This window comes from Ursus arctos, unplaced genomic scaffold (genome assembly GCF_023065955.2).
Source record: "Ursus arctos isolate Adak ecotype North America unplaced genomic scaffold, UrsArc2.0 scaffold_31, whole genome shotgun sequence".
Classification (NCBI taxonomy): domain Eukaryota; kingdom Metazoa; phylum Chordata; class Mammalia; order Carnivora; family Ursidae; genus Ursus; species Ursus arctos.
This window is the reverse complement of record NW_026622997.1, coordinates 11,709,720-11,726,760: the sequence shown is the minus strand read 5'-3', so window position 1 is coordinate 11,726,760 and position 17,041 is coordinate 11,709,720. Positions and strand designations below refer to the sequence as shown.

Here is a 17,041-nt window from a genome sequence, read left to right as displayed (position 1 = left end):
TCCCCTTACTGGTCCTTAGCCTTGTAAGCCTTGTAACTGACTAGGGTTGACAGATTGAGCAACTAAAAACACTTCAGTCTGAATTTCAGATAAACGGCAATTCAATTTTTAGTCTACCCCCAATACTGCATGGAAAAATACCTACACTAAAAATTATTTGCTTTTTCTCGGAAATTTAAATTTAACTAGCATTCAGTATTTTACCTGGCAATCCTGTATCATACAATTGTCTATTGGGTTTTAGGTCCCACCCATTAGTATTCGGGTGGTAATCTCCAAAAGGCTAAGGATCTCACCCAATTTAACTTTAGTTCAATGATATAAACTCTGTATAAATATTCAGTAGATTAGAATTAAGAGGAGAGTGTATGGTCATGTGAGACTATGCGAAGCACCTGGTATAAAATTACTTAAAAATGTATCCTCTTCAACTTCTCTTTAAAAAATCAACACGGAGAAACTAACTCTTGAAAAATACTTTGGGATATCTTTTTGGCAGTTTAAGTCTGAACCTTAGACTTAGAACATTACTATATTTGGGTGTTTCTCCAGAACGGCTAATGATTTTAGTATAAATAAAATTAAAAAAAAAAAATTCTACCACTATTTGTCACTGATTTTCCCCATAATCGGGAAGCCGGGACTGCCTTAGTGCAATGACAGAGGACTGTGAAATTTGCACTATTCCCTTTAAGAATATATGGAGTCAAAAAAAATCACGGAACATTCAAAATGTGAAAAGCTGCTCTGTGGACTGGGGGTGCAGCGGCTCCTGCCAGAGCGGCAAGTCCACCGTGGCCAGTCCCTTAACACCAACTTCTGCTTTCCCCTCACTGCCTCCTGTGGGTCAGCAGGTAATCTTGCTACATCCTGCGGAAGGGATGAGGTGGACGAAGTCGGTGATCCAATGGGCCAGGACTGTTTTCACCCCCAAACACCCACATGTAACACCTGCCTTCACCAGCAGCCCTTGGAGGGGCCCACACAGTGGCCACAGGTGCTTCTGGTGACAAGGGCACACAGGGAAGAACTCTTGGCACCAGCAGGCAAGCCCCCTGCTTCCAAGACTGAGGGAGAAGCTAGAAATGGGGTAGTGGGGAAAGTGTCCCAGGCTTCCGAGCCTGTCCCCCATGCCCCCCATCCCTGGCCGGCCAGGCCAAAGCCTCCCCGCGGGCAGGAGCACTCCCGGCCTGGCGGGCCCTCTTACCAGTGTGGGTAAGCATGTGCCGCTGCAGGGAGCTGGCCCAGGGGAAGACCCGCGGGCAGTGGGGACAGGTGATCTTCTGTAGACAGTTGGCGTAGGAGTTCCGCTTCACCCTCAGCAGCTTGTCTTCGGGAGGGCTGCCCTGCTCTTCGTCACTGGGCCCGTGGGAGTCTGCGGGGGCTCCAGCCACTTCGTCCTGAGCGTCGTCCTCTGTGGTCTGTAGAAACGGACTGAACTTGTTGGTGTCCGTCGTGGCCAGCATCTTCTCGATGCTGGCGAACTCCCCGCTGGAGTCCAGGTCCACACCACCGCTGCTGGAGCGGGGCCGGCTCCTCATGCCCTTTTTCCGGCCCCTCTTCTTGGACAAGCCCACTGGCCCCTGCTCGGTGGGTGAGGCCGCCTCCGGGCTGGTGGCAGGAGGGGGTGGGTCGCTGGATTCTTTTGGGCTGCTGGTGTTGGTGGGGGCGGCGGCAGCTCTGGGGACAGCGCTTCCTAAGCTGTCGGGGGCTGTGCTGTGACTGCCAGTGCTCGTGGGCCCTGGGTCTGCCACCTTCGCTTTCAGCAAGGTGGGGGCCGAGGACACAGATGAGATGATCTGGGCGATGGAGGCCAGTGGGGGCAGCTCTTCCGTCACGGGGGGCTTCGGCAAGAGCAGCGGGGGCTTGGGGCGCAGCGGCCGCAGCAACGCTGGGCTGCTGATTAGGGTGGAATTGCCCAAGATGGGGGAGCTGTTGACCAGAGCTGAGGAGTAGATGGGGACAGCAAGCTGCACAGAGCCCTGCAGGGGCTGAGCGTGGGTTTCCAGAGTGGAGGCTGCAGAGGCCATGGGTTTTTCCAGGACCCCACTGGGCCCCAAGGTCACTGGCAGGGTTGGGCACGGTGGAGGACAGGAAGAGGGCTGTTCCCCGCTCCCTGGTTCCTGCTCAGGCTTCTTGGCTTCGCCAGGAACAGACACATCCTTGTCTCCTTTCCTGAAGTTCTTGGGGATGGACAGGTCGATGGGCTCCATGGAGCAGTCATAGGGCGCTGAGGAGGAGGGGCTCAGGAAGGAGGGGGCATTCTCCTGCTTCACCTGGACCAGGGCCAGGCCCTTCTGGGAAAAGTCCAGGGGCTCGTTGAAGTCCACCGTGAAGTTGCTGGTGGGCTCCAACTTGACGGAGACGTGAGGAGGCAGAGGCTGGGTGGCGCCCCCGTGAAGAAAGCCGTTCTGCGGCTCCAGGAAGGGGGCCAGGGGTTTCCGTTCGCCAAAGGTCCCGCCAGCGTCCTCGATCCTCCCTGAGGCCTCGGGAGCCGCGTCGGCGGGGCTCAGGCCATCGGCCGCCAGGACGTAGCTCTCGATGTCGTGCTCGGGCACGTGCAGGTGCTGCTTCAGGATGTGGTGGATGCAGTTGCGCTTGGCCGAGAAGGCGGCGCTGCACTCCTTGCACTCGAAGGGCTTGCGGCCCTTGGGGCAGCCGCCCAGGCCGCGGCCGCAGTGCGTGCGCATGTGGATACGCAGCGCGCGGTAGTGCTTCAGGTCCTCGCCGCACAGCCGGCACACCGTGTCCGGGGAGCAGAAGGCGTCCACCATCTCGGCCGCACTGCTGGTCACGTACTCGATGTTCTTCTCGATGTCCTTGCGGGTGGCCTTGAGGTGCTTCTTGCGCAGGTGCCGCTCGCAGTTGGCCTTGACGGTGAAGGGGTAGTGGCAGATCTTGCAGATGTAGGGGCGCTCGCCGCTGTGCGTGCGCAGGTGGCGGATGAGCGCGGCCTTGTCGGCGGCGATGTAGTCGCAGATGTTGCACTGGTACGGCGAGATGCCCAGGTGGGAGCGCACGTGGGCGCGCAGCACCCCGGAGAAGGCGAACACCTGGTTGCAGAAGCGGCAGGGGTAGAGCACCTTGCGCATGGCTGGTGTCTTCTTGCCGCCGGGCCCTGTCATGATGGCCTTGAGGTCCCCCTCCGTTATCTCCTGCTTGATCTTGGCCTCCATGCTCAGCGGCAGCAGGGCCTCGATGATGCTGTCTTGCTCCAGCTGCGTCTTCATCTCAGCCTGGCCGGGCAGGTCCGCCCGCGGCTGCTGCAGGAACAGCTGCGTGGCTGTGTCTGGCTGGGCTCCAGCCTGCGACGGCAGCAGGTGGACACTGGACGCTGCCTCCATGGGGCCTTTGAGGAGCTTCAGGGGCGGCGGGGGGAGGCTGGGGCTGATGCAGCCCGGGGAGGCCTGATGGGCGTTGAGGAGGGGCGGGGGCGTGGACGTGGCCACCACCGTCCGCGGGGTGACCAGAGGCTTTGGCTTCAGAGGGGGCATATGTTTGAAGATGGCCTGCAGAGGGGCCGCGGGGGCCTTGGAGAGCGGCGGAAGACTGATCTGAGGGGGAGCCGAGGCCGCCATCTTCAGGATCTGCTGGATGTCCGCCAGCTCGATGGCCGACTCACCGGAGATGGGCTTGACCACAATACTACTGTCGGGCTGGATGATGAAGCCCTTCTGGAAGGGCTGCAGGGACAGGTGCTTCATGCTCTCCTTGGTAGCCGGGAGGACCGTGAGAGAGCCGCCCAGGGAAGCAGCTTCGAAAGGAGACAGACTCAGCATGTTGGTGCAGCCCGGGTCCTGAGGTAGCTGACACTTGAGTGTCTGGAGCTGTATTGCTTGGTTGTCATCCGGCAAGGGCTCCTCGGCGGGGGCAGGCCTGACGTCTTTGGTGTGCTGCAGGCCCAGCAAGGCCAGGAAGACCTTCTGGTCCAGGGCGTCCCCGGGCAGGGTCTTGGCCTGCAGCCTTTCCCGTGCCTGGTCCGTGGCGACGTGGGTCTGCCTGTGCAGGGCGAGCGAGGAGAGCATGGGGAACGCCTTGTCACACGTATCGCAGATGAAACGGTGCTGCTCGCTAATGCACCTTCGTAGGTTTGTCTCACACCAGGCCTGCGTGGATGCCAGGTCAGCAACAGCAAGGGAAGAAAGGGGATGGAAAAATCACTACCCTGAGATGCAGAAGGTATCTGTTTATGTATAAGCGGCCCCAGTCCCCAGCCTTGGCCTCCCCCTGCTTGCTAATTCCTGTTCTGGACTGAATCAGCAAAACCCCAAAGCATCTTAAGCATCATCTTGCCCGATGAATGACATCAATCCCTAGGGTACCTCAGAGAAGCAATGAAATACAGTTAAGTAACAACAGCACAAAGATAGAATTCTCTTAAAAATGGTGTCCTGGAAAACTAATGGGCTGGGGACTTCTTACCACCAGTGGAGAACTGGCTACCTTCGTGATCGTGGGAGAAAGGGCACTGCCTGGGAAGGGGCGTGAGGCAGCACCACCTGGGGGAGGGTTATGTGAGTGCATACATGTGGCTGTATGCATATGGGTGTATACATATGGAATAATTTATTGAACTTGAGATTCTGTGCCTCAAGAGTTTCCCTGTTGATATCCTCTATCTCAATTAAAAAAAAAATAGATTCGAAATAGTTTTGGCAGGTATTTTCTAGGCAGAGAACAAATATGGTTCAGGTTAATAATGACTCAAAACATTTTTAATAGAAACTACAACACTGGAAACATTTACCTGGAATATGGGCATTAAAATAGAAGTATTTAAAAAATACAAATTCAATTCAGATAGGGCTGGGGTAGGGGTGGTGAGCAATTTATAACTTCAAATCCAAATGCCCCAAGAATGGGCAAAAAGCACAGATGAGGCCAGACACATACTCAACTTAATAAGAAATACAACACAAAATAAAAACCCATCTACTATCCCTCTCAGCTCAACGACCCAATGAAGACTGAAAAGATCAAGGTGAATTTCAAGAGAAAAGGTTGTGATTAAAAAAAAATAATAATAAAGACAAAACCCAACTGACAACATTTTAAGGAAGGGAAGCGTCAGGGTGAGGGGGTCTAGTCCAATGACACGGCCTGCGGAGGGGGCTGCTGGGTCCACAGGCTGAGCAACATACCTGAGAAATTCGAGGAAACTTCCTACAGGAGAAGTCAGTGAATCCTAAGTCATGGAAGCCAGCAGGAATGGAAGGGTTGTTCTGTATGAAAGGCCTTCCCATCGCGTCCCTGGGAAGTTGTTTGTGGACAAGGGCGTTGTGGCGCAGCAATCCTCGATGTGTTCGAAACGTAACACAGCAAATGTCACATCTGGCAGAAAAAAGGGACAGGATATAAGGGAGCAGTCAAGTCAGACTTTCCGCTTGTCCAGTAGCGCATATGTTTTTGTTGCTTCAATTCACTGAAATAAAAATGATAGGACATCAAGAAGCCACTCTGTTCATGGTTAGCACCAAGAAAACTCTTCCTTTAAAAAAAATGACATTTTACCAACTTCCAGGTATCCTAATCTTTGCAGACAGAACAGGTGTTTCCAATAAGCTAGCCGGGAACCCGAAACCACAGTTGCAGGCTTACTCCTTACCTGAATGATGCAGCATAGAGCAATCATTTCAAAGGTTTTGCTCCCTCCCTTGGCTCAATGGATTCTAAAGACCATAAATGTTTAAAATACCTTTGCAAAGAATCTAGAGCAACCCTGGTCTCTGATGGGGATGAAATGATCAGGATGAAATGATAATCAAATTCTCCAAGTGAATTAATAGCATACAACAGTGACTATGTATCAATTCTGATATTATTACCATCATTATGTGAAAAACAACTGTGGCTCTTAGACTAGGGGCAGGGAGCACGCCCCTGGCCAGTGGGTGGGTATCCTGACTTTCACCTTACAGATAAAAACACCGAGGCTCAAAAACCTCACACAACGTGGCCGAGGTCACACAGCCAGTACGAAGCAAAGATAAAATACGAACCCCGTTCATCCTCCCGCCCGCACCTGTTACGATGCTGTCGCCTTTTCCTTGAAAGACTCCCACAGATGCAGTCCATCTGAAGATTGGCACCCTCCGCCCTAGAGATGACCTACATCTTAAGTGTCCTGGGCCCCACAGATGTGAAACAAATGCATTTTATTATTATTTTTATTTTTCTAGAGGGGGAGGGAGAGAGATAGAGAGAGGGAGGAGGGGGGACAGAAGGAGAGGGAGAGAATCTTAAGCAGGTTCCACGCCCAGCGAGGAGCCTGACGTGGGGCTCGATCTCACAATCCTGAGATCATGACCGGAGCCGAAATCGAGAGTCAGATGCTTCACTGACTGAGCCACCCAGGCGCCCCAAAATGCATTTTATGTGCTTCCTCCACTCTTCATACCAGTGTCACCTTCTGGGTCTTCACTGAGAACCTTCCTAACGACCACCCGATCGCTAAGGTATTATCAACATCCCCTAGACCGGTACTGAATACAGTAGCCACCGGAGCCCCATGTGGCTATTTAATTAACATTTCCTCAGTCACATTACTCTCATTTCAACAGTGGCCTCAGGCAGTGTAGCTCTAACACATGTCTATGCTTCTATGACTGCAGAAAGTTCTACTGGACAGCGCTGTGGGCCTAGCACCTTCCCAAGTATTTGCACGTACAAACGCATTTGTCCTCAAGCCGGTGCTACTAGTGCTCTACAGGGAAGGAACGCGGGACACCGAGGGCTAGAGCCACCTGCCCGAGTTTTCACCGCACACACCTTAGTGGAAACTTTCTTTGCTCTGAAATTCTTCTCTGTTAATAAAGAGATAATAAATCACCCGTGAAGCAGCTGAGCTCGTCCTCCTCTCGCGCTGAAAGGAAGAAGTGCCAAGTATGTGCAACTCTGCTGTCCTTATCGTGCTGTGGCAGGCCACGGCGAGCGAGGTCCTGCTCTATGTCCACCTCTCCTATCTGCGGGCCAACCCCGGCCGCATCTCGCCATCGAGATTCCTGTCATCGTTCCATTAAATTTAGAATACCGGGTTCCCACGAGCCGCTCAAAACACAAAACTCTTTCTGAGGAGTGGTACTCCGGCTCACCGAGTGTGACGAAGGCTCCGGGGAAGCCAGGGCCACAGAGAACCCAGGCTGCCTTTAGGTACTGACAGTTCTCCCGGCCATGGGCCCACACGACGCCGCTTCCTCCTCCTTCCCTGGCCCTGCTCCCCAGCAATCCCTTGCACGCACACAGCTCAAGGTCAGGGGGGCTGGAGGGTGGCCCCCAACCACAGGGAACCCTGGCCAAAGCACTCGGAGTGCTCGGCCGTGAGGAAGTGAAGGAGGGAAGGAGCCTGGCCGCAGCTGCTCCGGTGACACTCTGGTCAAGTGTCATGCTGCATGAGTGGAGGGGCTGTGGCCTCGAGGCCCCACGGCAGCTCTGTCCTGTCCTGCTGCCCTGGAAACGACGCTCTTCTCTTCCACCCTGGTGACTTCAGTCCCCCCAGACTCAAGTTCAACTGCACACTCCTCGTCACCACCCCATCAGCACCCCAGCGATCAGCTGGAAGCTCTCCACTGACCTGGAGAGAAGCGTCTGGACTGGGGACATTTAATGCCGACCAGACATTGAATGATAGTAAGAAACCACTGTTACTTCTTTAAGTTGTGGTAATACTACGGCTGTGTTTTTTTAAGTCGCTTTCCTTTATAGATACATAATGAGATACTGGTAAGTGAAATGTGATGCCTGGGACTTGGGAAATTATCTGGGATGGGAGGAGAGAGGAAACACAGTGGGCTGGGTATTCCTGAAACTGGCGGATGGGTGCATGAGGACTCATCGCACTGCACTCTGCTTGTCCTATGTTTAAAATGATCCTAATACACGTAAAAGAGAAACACCTAAAGAAGAAAAACAAGAAAAGAGGGAGACACAGCTAACTGCAGATGGCTAAGGAGAGCGGGCTGCCTTCTCGTCTTTTTCTGAGCTTCAACAACATCCAAAGCACGATCTGCGGAACCTGCATGGGTGGGGGGGTCAGTCTATAAAAACCCCAGAAGAGAAGCCCTTACACTAAGTCTCACTCTGGCATGCGAGAAGGAAAGGAGCCCATTTCCCCAGCAAACCTATGGGACAATCAGAACCTCTGGGAGAAAGGTGGATAGGCCGGAAGCCGGAGGGAGGCGCCGAGCCCAGGGCTCGGGAAGCTCCACAGCTGGGATCTACGAGCAGGCAGAGCGAGCCACCCTGTGGCCTCATCTGGCGTGGCCCTTTGTGAACTAGAGATGGTTCCAAGTTTCTCTCTCCCTGCCTCCCTTCCTCTGTCCTATCTTGGCCAGAAGCAGGTGAGGTTTGGAAAGCTGCGGGAAACGGGAGCTGGTCTGCGCCTTCCCTGGAAGGTGAGAACCGGAGGAGGTGATGAAGTCAAAGGCAGGCGCTGAGGGCCGCCACTTGTGGGCACTCTGAACCTGACGTCTGCACTTGCTCTTTCCAAATGAATGGTGAGCACTGACTACATACATTTTGTGTAGGACATCTGCAGAGTGTTTCTTCTAAAAAGACTATTTGACAGAGAGAAGGAGAAAGCACACGCAGGGGGAGCAGCAGGCAGAGGAAGAGAGAGAAGCAGACTCCCCGCTGAGCAGGGAGCCCGACGCAGGACTCGATCCCAGGACTCTGGGATCATGACCTAAGCCAAAGGCAGTTGCTTAACTGACTGAGCCACCCAGGCGCCCAGCCATGAGTTTTTAATGACACCAAGTTTTCTTCACTTCTAACATGTCTATCTCCTCATTCCATTCTCTTGTTCACTTTCAAGCCCCTCCTGTTTCTGGCCTCCAGGACAGTTTCACATATAGTAGGTGCTCAATAAACGCAAGGCTGAATTAACCAGCACAAACCACAAGCTCTGTGTCCCCCATGGAAGGCAGCTGGGGAGTGGTGTGAGATGGGCTAGGGGACCAGAGATGGTGGGAGGGGAAGGGGAGGTTGTGCCATCTTGGACAACTTATTTCATCTGTATTTTGATTGCCTGCTGGGCAAAATTTCCCAAACAGGCCTGAGATAGGAACTGCCCCCTCAGTGACCTCCTTACTACAATGAGAACTAAGTGACAGGCCCTTGAATCTGTGGACACCCAATGTCCCAGGCCTGGTAGAGCTCTTCCCCATCCTTCTCTGATCCCCCAATTCTCTCTCATCTGTAACATGGGGATTGTTAAAGTTACTGTCAGGGATAGAGAATAAAATGCTTGGAAAACTGCAAGGTGCTACTGCAAACTTGACCATGACTGTATATTGCTGGGAACAAAAACCATCAGGAAGAGCCCATTTCCTGGCCACAATAACAAACATAAAAACGCAGGGAAAATGAATTTTAATTTCGAAAGAATGTGTTCTCTCTCTTCATTCTCAGTAAGTTTCCCGCTGTCTCCACTGCTTCAGTTTAACCTTGAGACGTATGGGAGAAATGCACGTTCTTCCTAGTTGCCCTCTGTCCTGAGCCACCTGCTTCCTCCCTGCCCCCACCCATGCTCCCGGGGCCGCAGCTCAGAAGAGAAGCGCAGGCCATCCCAGCCTGCACATGCGCTCAGAGGCCCCTGATAAAATCTAAGTAAGGCCCAGAGCCACAACTTCACGCCTCTCCATTCATGGGATTCAATCAATGCGCTCCTATTTCACTTCTGAAAAGATACAGAACGTCATCTTATAAGCTGCTTGAAAAGTGGCGGGGGGGCGGGGGGGGACCCTGCTTTGAAACCAGAAGCACATTGCAGGGATGGTTAAAGGCAGAAAATGAAACCCCACAGAAAAACACAGCTTCCCATCTCCCGCTTGGCACCTGTTGGCAGACCTTAAATACAACCAGTGTGGAAAACCATCACCCAGAAACATTTGGACAGGCCTTTGTCAGCCAGAGACACTCTGGTTCAACCAGCCTTCCCAAGGTCCCGGGAAGAACACTTTGCAACTGTTTCTAAGAGCTCTTCAAGGACAATGGAGATCATTGTCACTCTGTGGGCGACGCTGCGCGCTGCGGGCTCTGATCTTGGGGTATTTGCTAACCTCACTTGGGCTTGTCAGTCTCCATGAAGACCACGGCCATGGGTCAGGTGGGCCCCACAACTCTCCCCTCACCCCCTGCCCTGGATGCCATTCCAGGAACTCATGGACGGTACCACTGCAGAACATTCCAAAGGAGCAGGACTGCACTTTAGAAGTCGTAGGACCGCAGAGCGCTGGAGGGCGATTTCATCTTGTGTGTGATTCTGACAGTGTGCCAGAGGGAAATCTCACAAACTCAAGAGATTGCTTTCTGATACCGTGGCAATGCAAGAGGAGGGCAACTTTCCCAAATGGAGAACTTCACTGTCAGTAAATGAGTGCATTTGGGGGAAAGTGTAACTACTGAATCCTAGTCACAGGATTTACAGATGCCAATAGAACTCTTCTAAAAACAAAACTTTCTTTTTTCCTTTTTAAATCACATACTGAAATAAATTAAGGAAAACAAAAATGCATCGGAGGGAAACACTCCAAAGACAAGGTGAGGTCACATATGAAACATACGGAGGAATGCTAATATGGACATTCCGCCCGTCCTCAACTTACAAACATACACCTGTCTATGTGTGAACTCCAAATTAGTCTGCTCACAGAAAGTGTTTCACCCAGAAAACACCTGCATTCCAGCACATTTTCGCAAATGATTCTATCAGAAAGAAAACTGAGAATCCCGGAGATCGTACAACCCCCTCCCCCCGCCATGTGACATCCCAGCCACCCGCAGGGCTGCTCGGTCATGGCGGCTCCTGTTACCGGGGCCGGGACTCTGCAGTTGTGTTAGGGTGGGTGGGAAGGCAGGAGGTATAGTTTCGGGGCATGCAGTCAGGCCTGTCTTAACAGCAGAGGGGCGAAGCAGCTGCCTGCAGCTTATCTGCTACCCCCCCACCCCTGCCTCCCTTAGCGCCACTTGCACGGTCACTGAAGGGGTATGGGTAGGTGTGAAGCACAGATAGGAGAGGGCTGGGGTGGGGGTCTTAGGGGAGGGAAATGCCTCCCAGCAGTAGGCGGGGGTAGGGGATGAGCCAAGTTTCCACTGCGGCCCCTGGGGGCTGGAGGGACACACCACCAACACAGAGAGCCTTCAATATACACTTTATCCACAGCCCTTCCTGTCCCTTCTCCTGCAAAAATTAAACAAATAAGCAAAATCACACAGCAGACCAGCCCTAGATTTGACGTGGGCTGGCCTGGAAGAGAAGCCCAATTCTCACAGGCACTATGACCTGCACTGGTCCTGAAGCCAGAGAGAGACCGACGCCACCAGCCAGAGCTCAGCCTCTGGGGCGGGCTGTCACAGGCCATGGACAGCGAGGCAAGGGCTGGAAGAAGCCAGCTCCAGCAGGTCAGGGAGATCCTCTCCTTCCTTAGCTGATGGCTTTCTCCTTTCAAATTCTCAAAGGGCTTAAATGACAACGAATGATGTTCTTACTCATACCCAGACCCACTAGTCTTAAAAAATTCTCAAGTCACGGGGCGCCTGGGTGGCTCAGTCATTAAGCGTCTGCCTTCGGCTCAGGGCTTGATCCCAGGGTCCTGGGATCAAGCCCCACATCGGGCTCCCTGCTCTGCTGGGAGCCTGCTTCTTCCTCTTCCACTCCCCCTGCTTGTGTTCCCTCTCTCGCTGGCTGTCTCTCTCTGTCAAATAAAAAAATAAATAAATCTTTAAAAAAAAATTTTTTTTTGAAGTCATGAACTAAGGACAGACTCCTCCCACAGCACACCTGACAGGGCACCATGGTATCAGTTCTTTTACAACCCATGCCCTTGTGGGAAGAGGCTACATTCTTCCCTCTTACTGATTTCTTCAGAGAAAACTATATAACCCTGGGCTGGGGTAGAAATGTGAAAAATGTGCTCTTATGGCCTGGGCAGTCTGTGCAGGGGGTGAGGGTCCAAGAGGAAACCTGACACAAAGCCAGCAGTTTTGAAGGCTCATAGGAGAGCAAACAGTTACCCTATCAGGAGTAGCTGTCACCATTCGGGACACCAGCCCTGAAAGAAGGAATGCGCCCCCACCAACTGGAGCGGGTTTCCCAAATAGCCCTCCCGAAGTACCTACGATGGGAAGGAAGCCTGCAAACGCATCCAAGACTGAGAGTCCAGCCAACGTAAGTCTGAAGGCAGAGTTACTAGCAATGGGATTGACCGACGTGGAAAATGCGAGGCCACCAAAAAGCTTTAAAACAAAAAACGAAAACCTTGTGGCTCAACAAATTTGGGATGAGCTCCTCCCAGGCCTTGCTACAGTAATACCGTATTCACCTGGTGACCTCAACTCTCCAGAACAAGACAAAACTCTGAAGTCCACAGAGAAACTTAAGAGCAATCGGAAGAGATAACCAGCGCCTCCCCTCCAGGTGCCTCGCCTTCATGGCAATATCACATCTACCATGACGGCAGTTAAGGGGCAGGGGACCTCCATCAAGAAAGGGTTTTATATAAATTATATAATTTTTTTTTTTTTACTATGCTAAACATTTAATTTTTGAAAGGCTGCTTTGGCAAATTTCAAACATTAGGAAACGTTTCTTTAGAATCTCCGGTTTCCCCAACCATCTAAGGAACATGATACACGGTTCTACTATTTAAAGCTAGCCAGTCCCTTCAAGCTTCTAACTATCCAGTTTTCACAGCTGGATTACAAAATGTGGTAGGGAGGACTCAAACCAAATTTAAATAGTCATTCAGCTTCCCAACGTTTTCCAGAGCAGAACGAGACCAAAGGGGCTCTCTATGACAAGAACTCAAGAGCAGATGGTTTTCATGTTCTCTTGTCAAATACAAAGTACCTGGGAGAAGCCCCTGAATGGGATGCCTCAGTTTCCTTGGGATGGGATACCTATCTGGTGTCTGCTGCAGTCCGAGGACTGGACTGCCCCCTTCTTCCTCACCACAGCCCACAAATGAATTTACCAGACGGGGAACCAGCCTCGGCTCACCCCGGGTGGGCCAGGGACACACTAGGTGGCAGGCTGGAATGGAGCTGGCTGGACTAACTCCCACTCTGTGACGCTATCCTCAGAGGACAGTGATTGGCAGACGCCCCAGCTCCTTCTCCAACCCAGAGCACATATTAATGGCTGGACACCGGACAGTGGCTCACCTGGGAGCCTTCCCTGCCACTCAAACTCCCTGAGCAGCCAGCCGGCCCAGCCCCGTCATCAGAACCTGGGAGATACCTTGCCGAGAAAGCTGAGCTCACCCTGGCTACTTCCTTGAGATACTGAATTTCTTGCTCATTACAGTGTTTTAATCGAAAGACTGACATTCCTTTTTAAAAGGGATTTCATGCTTCATTTTTTCCTGTTCTGTCTCCAGAGGCAAAAAGGGGTAAGTGCAAACAACCTCTCCTCGGAGCCCCACCCGGTTCAGACATTCCTGCCCTGGTGCCCACCCTCCCCTCCCTCCCCTCCCATCCCAGCCAGAGAACTGACATCCAACAGCTGCACTAATCTCTCCCAGTTGCTGGGAGCAACAGTGAGGGCCCTGTGACAGGGCCCTGGCCAGTGGCGGGCGGCAGCTTGCCCTCCCCACGCCCAGGAATCCACCAGACTGCACACCGCGTCCCGACACCCTGCCTGGACTGTTCAACCAACCAGCATGGAGTGAAGTCAGGGCAGGTCCGAAGCTCTTCACAGCAGGCAGGTCGGTGTGAGCACAGACGCCTTGGCTCTCAACAGGCTGAGTTCTGGAGAGGCCCTCGGGCAGGGTGGAGAGAGGGCATTTGACAAAGGTGCCTCCAACTTCCAGGTTGGCCGGGGATGGACAGACACATGTGTCCCGTCCCCCTCCCCCAGCACTGTTTCAAACCTGCCTCCACCTGGCCAAGCCACCAACCCCTGGGACTCTTAAATACCAGATGCTCAGGAGTATTTTCGATACTCTTTCCTTATTTTTAGGATGACTTTTAAGTGTGGGACCAATGCCATGTGAATTAGTCCGAGGGGCTCCCTGCAGGTGATGGGGGTGCGTATGGGTAGCTGGTGCAGCAAAGGGAGCCAAACATTCCTTGGAACACTTGAGAATCCAGAAGAAAGGTGGTTCTGGCACCTCACTCCACCACCAGGATGAGGGGGTGGCTCTCAGCCTGGCCTGCACGCCTGTAATTGCTTCACCCTCACCGTGCAGGACAGGCCCACCCACAGCAGGGGGGGGTGTACCTGCCCGAGTCCGCTCGTGTTCCCCGAAGACTAAATCCTGACCTAGATTCCAGACAACTGAGATCAAGAACTCGATCAGACTGAGGAGAGACTCCACCTGGAAGAAACCGTGAAGTACCACCTCGGCCCATGGAAAATGTCCTTGAAGCTTTACGGGCTCCCTCTGCTTCGACAACAGGCAACCCCGTGCCCCTCCTGGCCCCGAATTTATCCCTTTCGCCTTGCTTTATAACTGCCCATTTCCTTGTTTTCTGACCAGCCCTCCAAGGGCCTGTCTCCAACATCACTGTTTTTCTCCTTCAAGTCTGGTCAAGTGCCGGGCACACAATCCACACTCAATCATTTGGATACATTTTAACTGAAATAACTTAATTATTTATTACCCGCCCTTCTTTCATCAAGAAGCCATGTAAGATTAGACAATAACTTTTGCTAAGTTCTGCCCTCAGCAGCAGCCCCAGAGCCACGGTAACCAGCCAGCTGTCACCCCTCCTGGCCCAGCCCCCCAAGGGCCCGAGACAAGTCATTCCCACACGAGGCCAGGGGCCTCGCCCGCCAGCCTGTGGCCCCGGCGCCCTCCGTGCTGCGGGCGGGCCTGTCCTGGCCTGCGTGGTGGGCTCTGCACACCTGAGCCGTGGCTGCCTCAAAACTCAGAAGGGCCGTGATCGCACCATACCCTCCGAACTGCAAAGACTCTGTACGCAGCCAGGAATGCAAAACACATCACCGGCAGTTTTTACACCGAATATATGTTGACACTGTATTTTGGTATTACTACTATAACGAGCAGAGAAGCATGATCAGTTTTGTCGATTTGTTTTTACTTTTTAAAATGTACCGCTAGAAAATGTAAAACACTCTGTCCATCACGTCTGATTCCAAATGCCGGCTCTCTGCCAGCACCCCTTGTGTGGGGCTGCGGATTTACCGCTGGTCACGTCCGGGCACAGGCAACGCCCTGCCTTCTGCACTGCGCCGACATGCGCTTCGTGAACGTCAAACGGGAATGGGGAACAGCCTTGGCATTTACACCCGTTTGGACTTCCAACACTTTTTATTAAGGGACAACGGGCACCTTGCCAGCTTTGGGGATTGGAGGGGGGGTGGTTAGGGCAGGAGAGGGAGAAGCCAACAGCTGTTCTGAGTTATACACTTTCTGTTAAAACTGGTAGCATCCCACTGTGGTTCTGCCGCCGCTGGGGTTTGCAAATGGAGTCGGTGTCTGTTTTAGCTCTGGGTTAACAAGCAGTCTCTCCCACCAGCTACTGTCACAGTTCACTGCCCGGCTGGGCCCTGCCCGCTCCTGCCTGCCCCATGGCCTCCTCTGATAGCAGGCTATTATGTGCAACAGGAGAGCAGAGAGGAGAAGAGGGAAATTAACTATGTTCTATAATCAAGTCCCTTTGGTTTCCAGATGCAAGCCCCACCCCACATCGCAACAGCCACTAGACAGGGGACGCCTGGCTCATCCCCCACAAAGGACGCGCTGCGGGCACAGCGTCCGGGGGCTCCAGTGGGGTGGCAGGCTGCCGGAAGGGGCTGAATCCCCAGCAGGCTGCAAAGCGCCTCCAGGAGACTCCTCGCCAGAGAGACGGCATTATTTCCGAGTGGGCAGGGAGAACAGGCAGGACTTGAGGTTCGACCTCATGACGTATCTGCCTTGTCACAGCCTTGGGGACACAGCAAGTGAACTACCCACTGAAGTGTGCGGAACGGGACAACCAGCGTCCAATGCACTTCCCATCCCTGCCTTGGAGTAGCAAGCCCAGCCTGTCCCTGGGACAGGGGCTTGTCCGGGAGGCCCCGCTCCAGGGGAACCCACACCCTCCTCCAGGCCACCACGTAAGAAGAGGGGACACCTGAGCTTCCTGTCCCACTGCTATACACTGTGCCATGCAGGTGCCAGCTGCCTGAAAATCTCTCGCGAGAGTCAGATTACCTTCCCTGTAGGACAGGATTCTCTAGAAGGGGGCAAACGGGTCGTTCCTAAGATGGTAACTGATCCCAGACTAAAGCACGAAGTGAAATAAAACACACAGAGGAGCCCTGAGACGGGCAGTGCGTTCACGCTCCGCAGCGTGTCGGATGGGAAGGCAGGCAGGGCAGGGGCTGGGGTCGCGTGTCGGATGGGAAGGCAGGCAGGGCAGGGGCTGGGGTCCCATGAGCCATTGCTGGCTCTGCCCACGACTCAGCACGTGAGGCCTCACCTCTGTTTGCTCAGGTCCTCAGTCGAGAAAGCTATTTCAATAGTCACGACCCACCACAAGCCCACATCCTGGGGATGCTGTGGACGTTCACAAAACCATGAACGTTCCCGAATCTCTCAGGACTAGAGCGCCAGCAAAAGGAAGAGCCAAGCGCTTTTTCTTGGTGGACAGAAGGACAGCTGTTAAGAGACCAACCCCTAGAATTTAAGGCCTGAAAAGGAACACAGGGATTATGTGGTCCAGCTCCCCTGCGAGGGTCATGTCAGACAGCCGATCGAGGTCCCACGAGAGCAGGATGGGATCCAGAAGTTCTGACAACCAGCCCATACCCTCTCCTACGCGGCCAGCAGGCAATTTCCTGAGACGGGGGAGTTGTGAAAAGACATTTTGTGGCACTTCAGTGGCTCAGCAGTTTAAACTCTTTATAAACTCTTTCTTCTCCTAATGGAAAATGTCAAGCTGACGTTGTGAAGTATAACGCTATTTGACATGGCTTTAAGTTATCACACGGTGAGGCTTTTCCCTCGACACAAAAGTCTTCAGCTGGCTCAGACCTCTTCACTCCCAAGTCACAACCCAACACGTGTCCTGAGGAAGGAAAGCTGGTCCAAACATCGGG

General features: G+C 53.2%; 1 protein-coding gene across 9 annotated transcripts in view; it reads right to left on the bottom strand.

Moving 5' to 3' along the window:
- Positions 1-17,041, bottom strand: part of RREB1 (ras responsive element binding protein 1) — a 171,562-nt gene that overhangs the window by 16,137 nt on the left and 138,384 nt on the right. For all 9 annotated transcript variants that reach the window (XM_026511441.4, XM_026511439.4, XM_044388733.3 and 6 more), the window contains 2 exons: positions 5,142-5,331; positions 1,208-4,106 (listed from right to left, as the gene is read on the bottom strand). In XM_026511441.4, the coding sequence (XP_026367226.1) occupies positions 1,208-4,106; positions 5,142-5,331 (3,089 nt within the window). The remainder of the gene's footprint in view (positions 1-1,207; positions 4,107-5,141; positions 5,332-17,041) is intronic.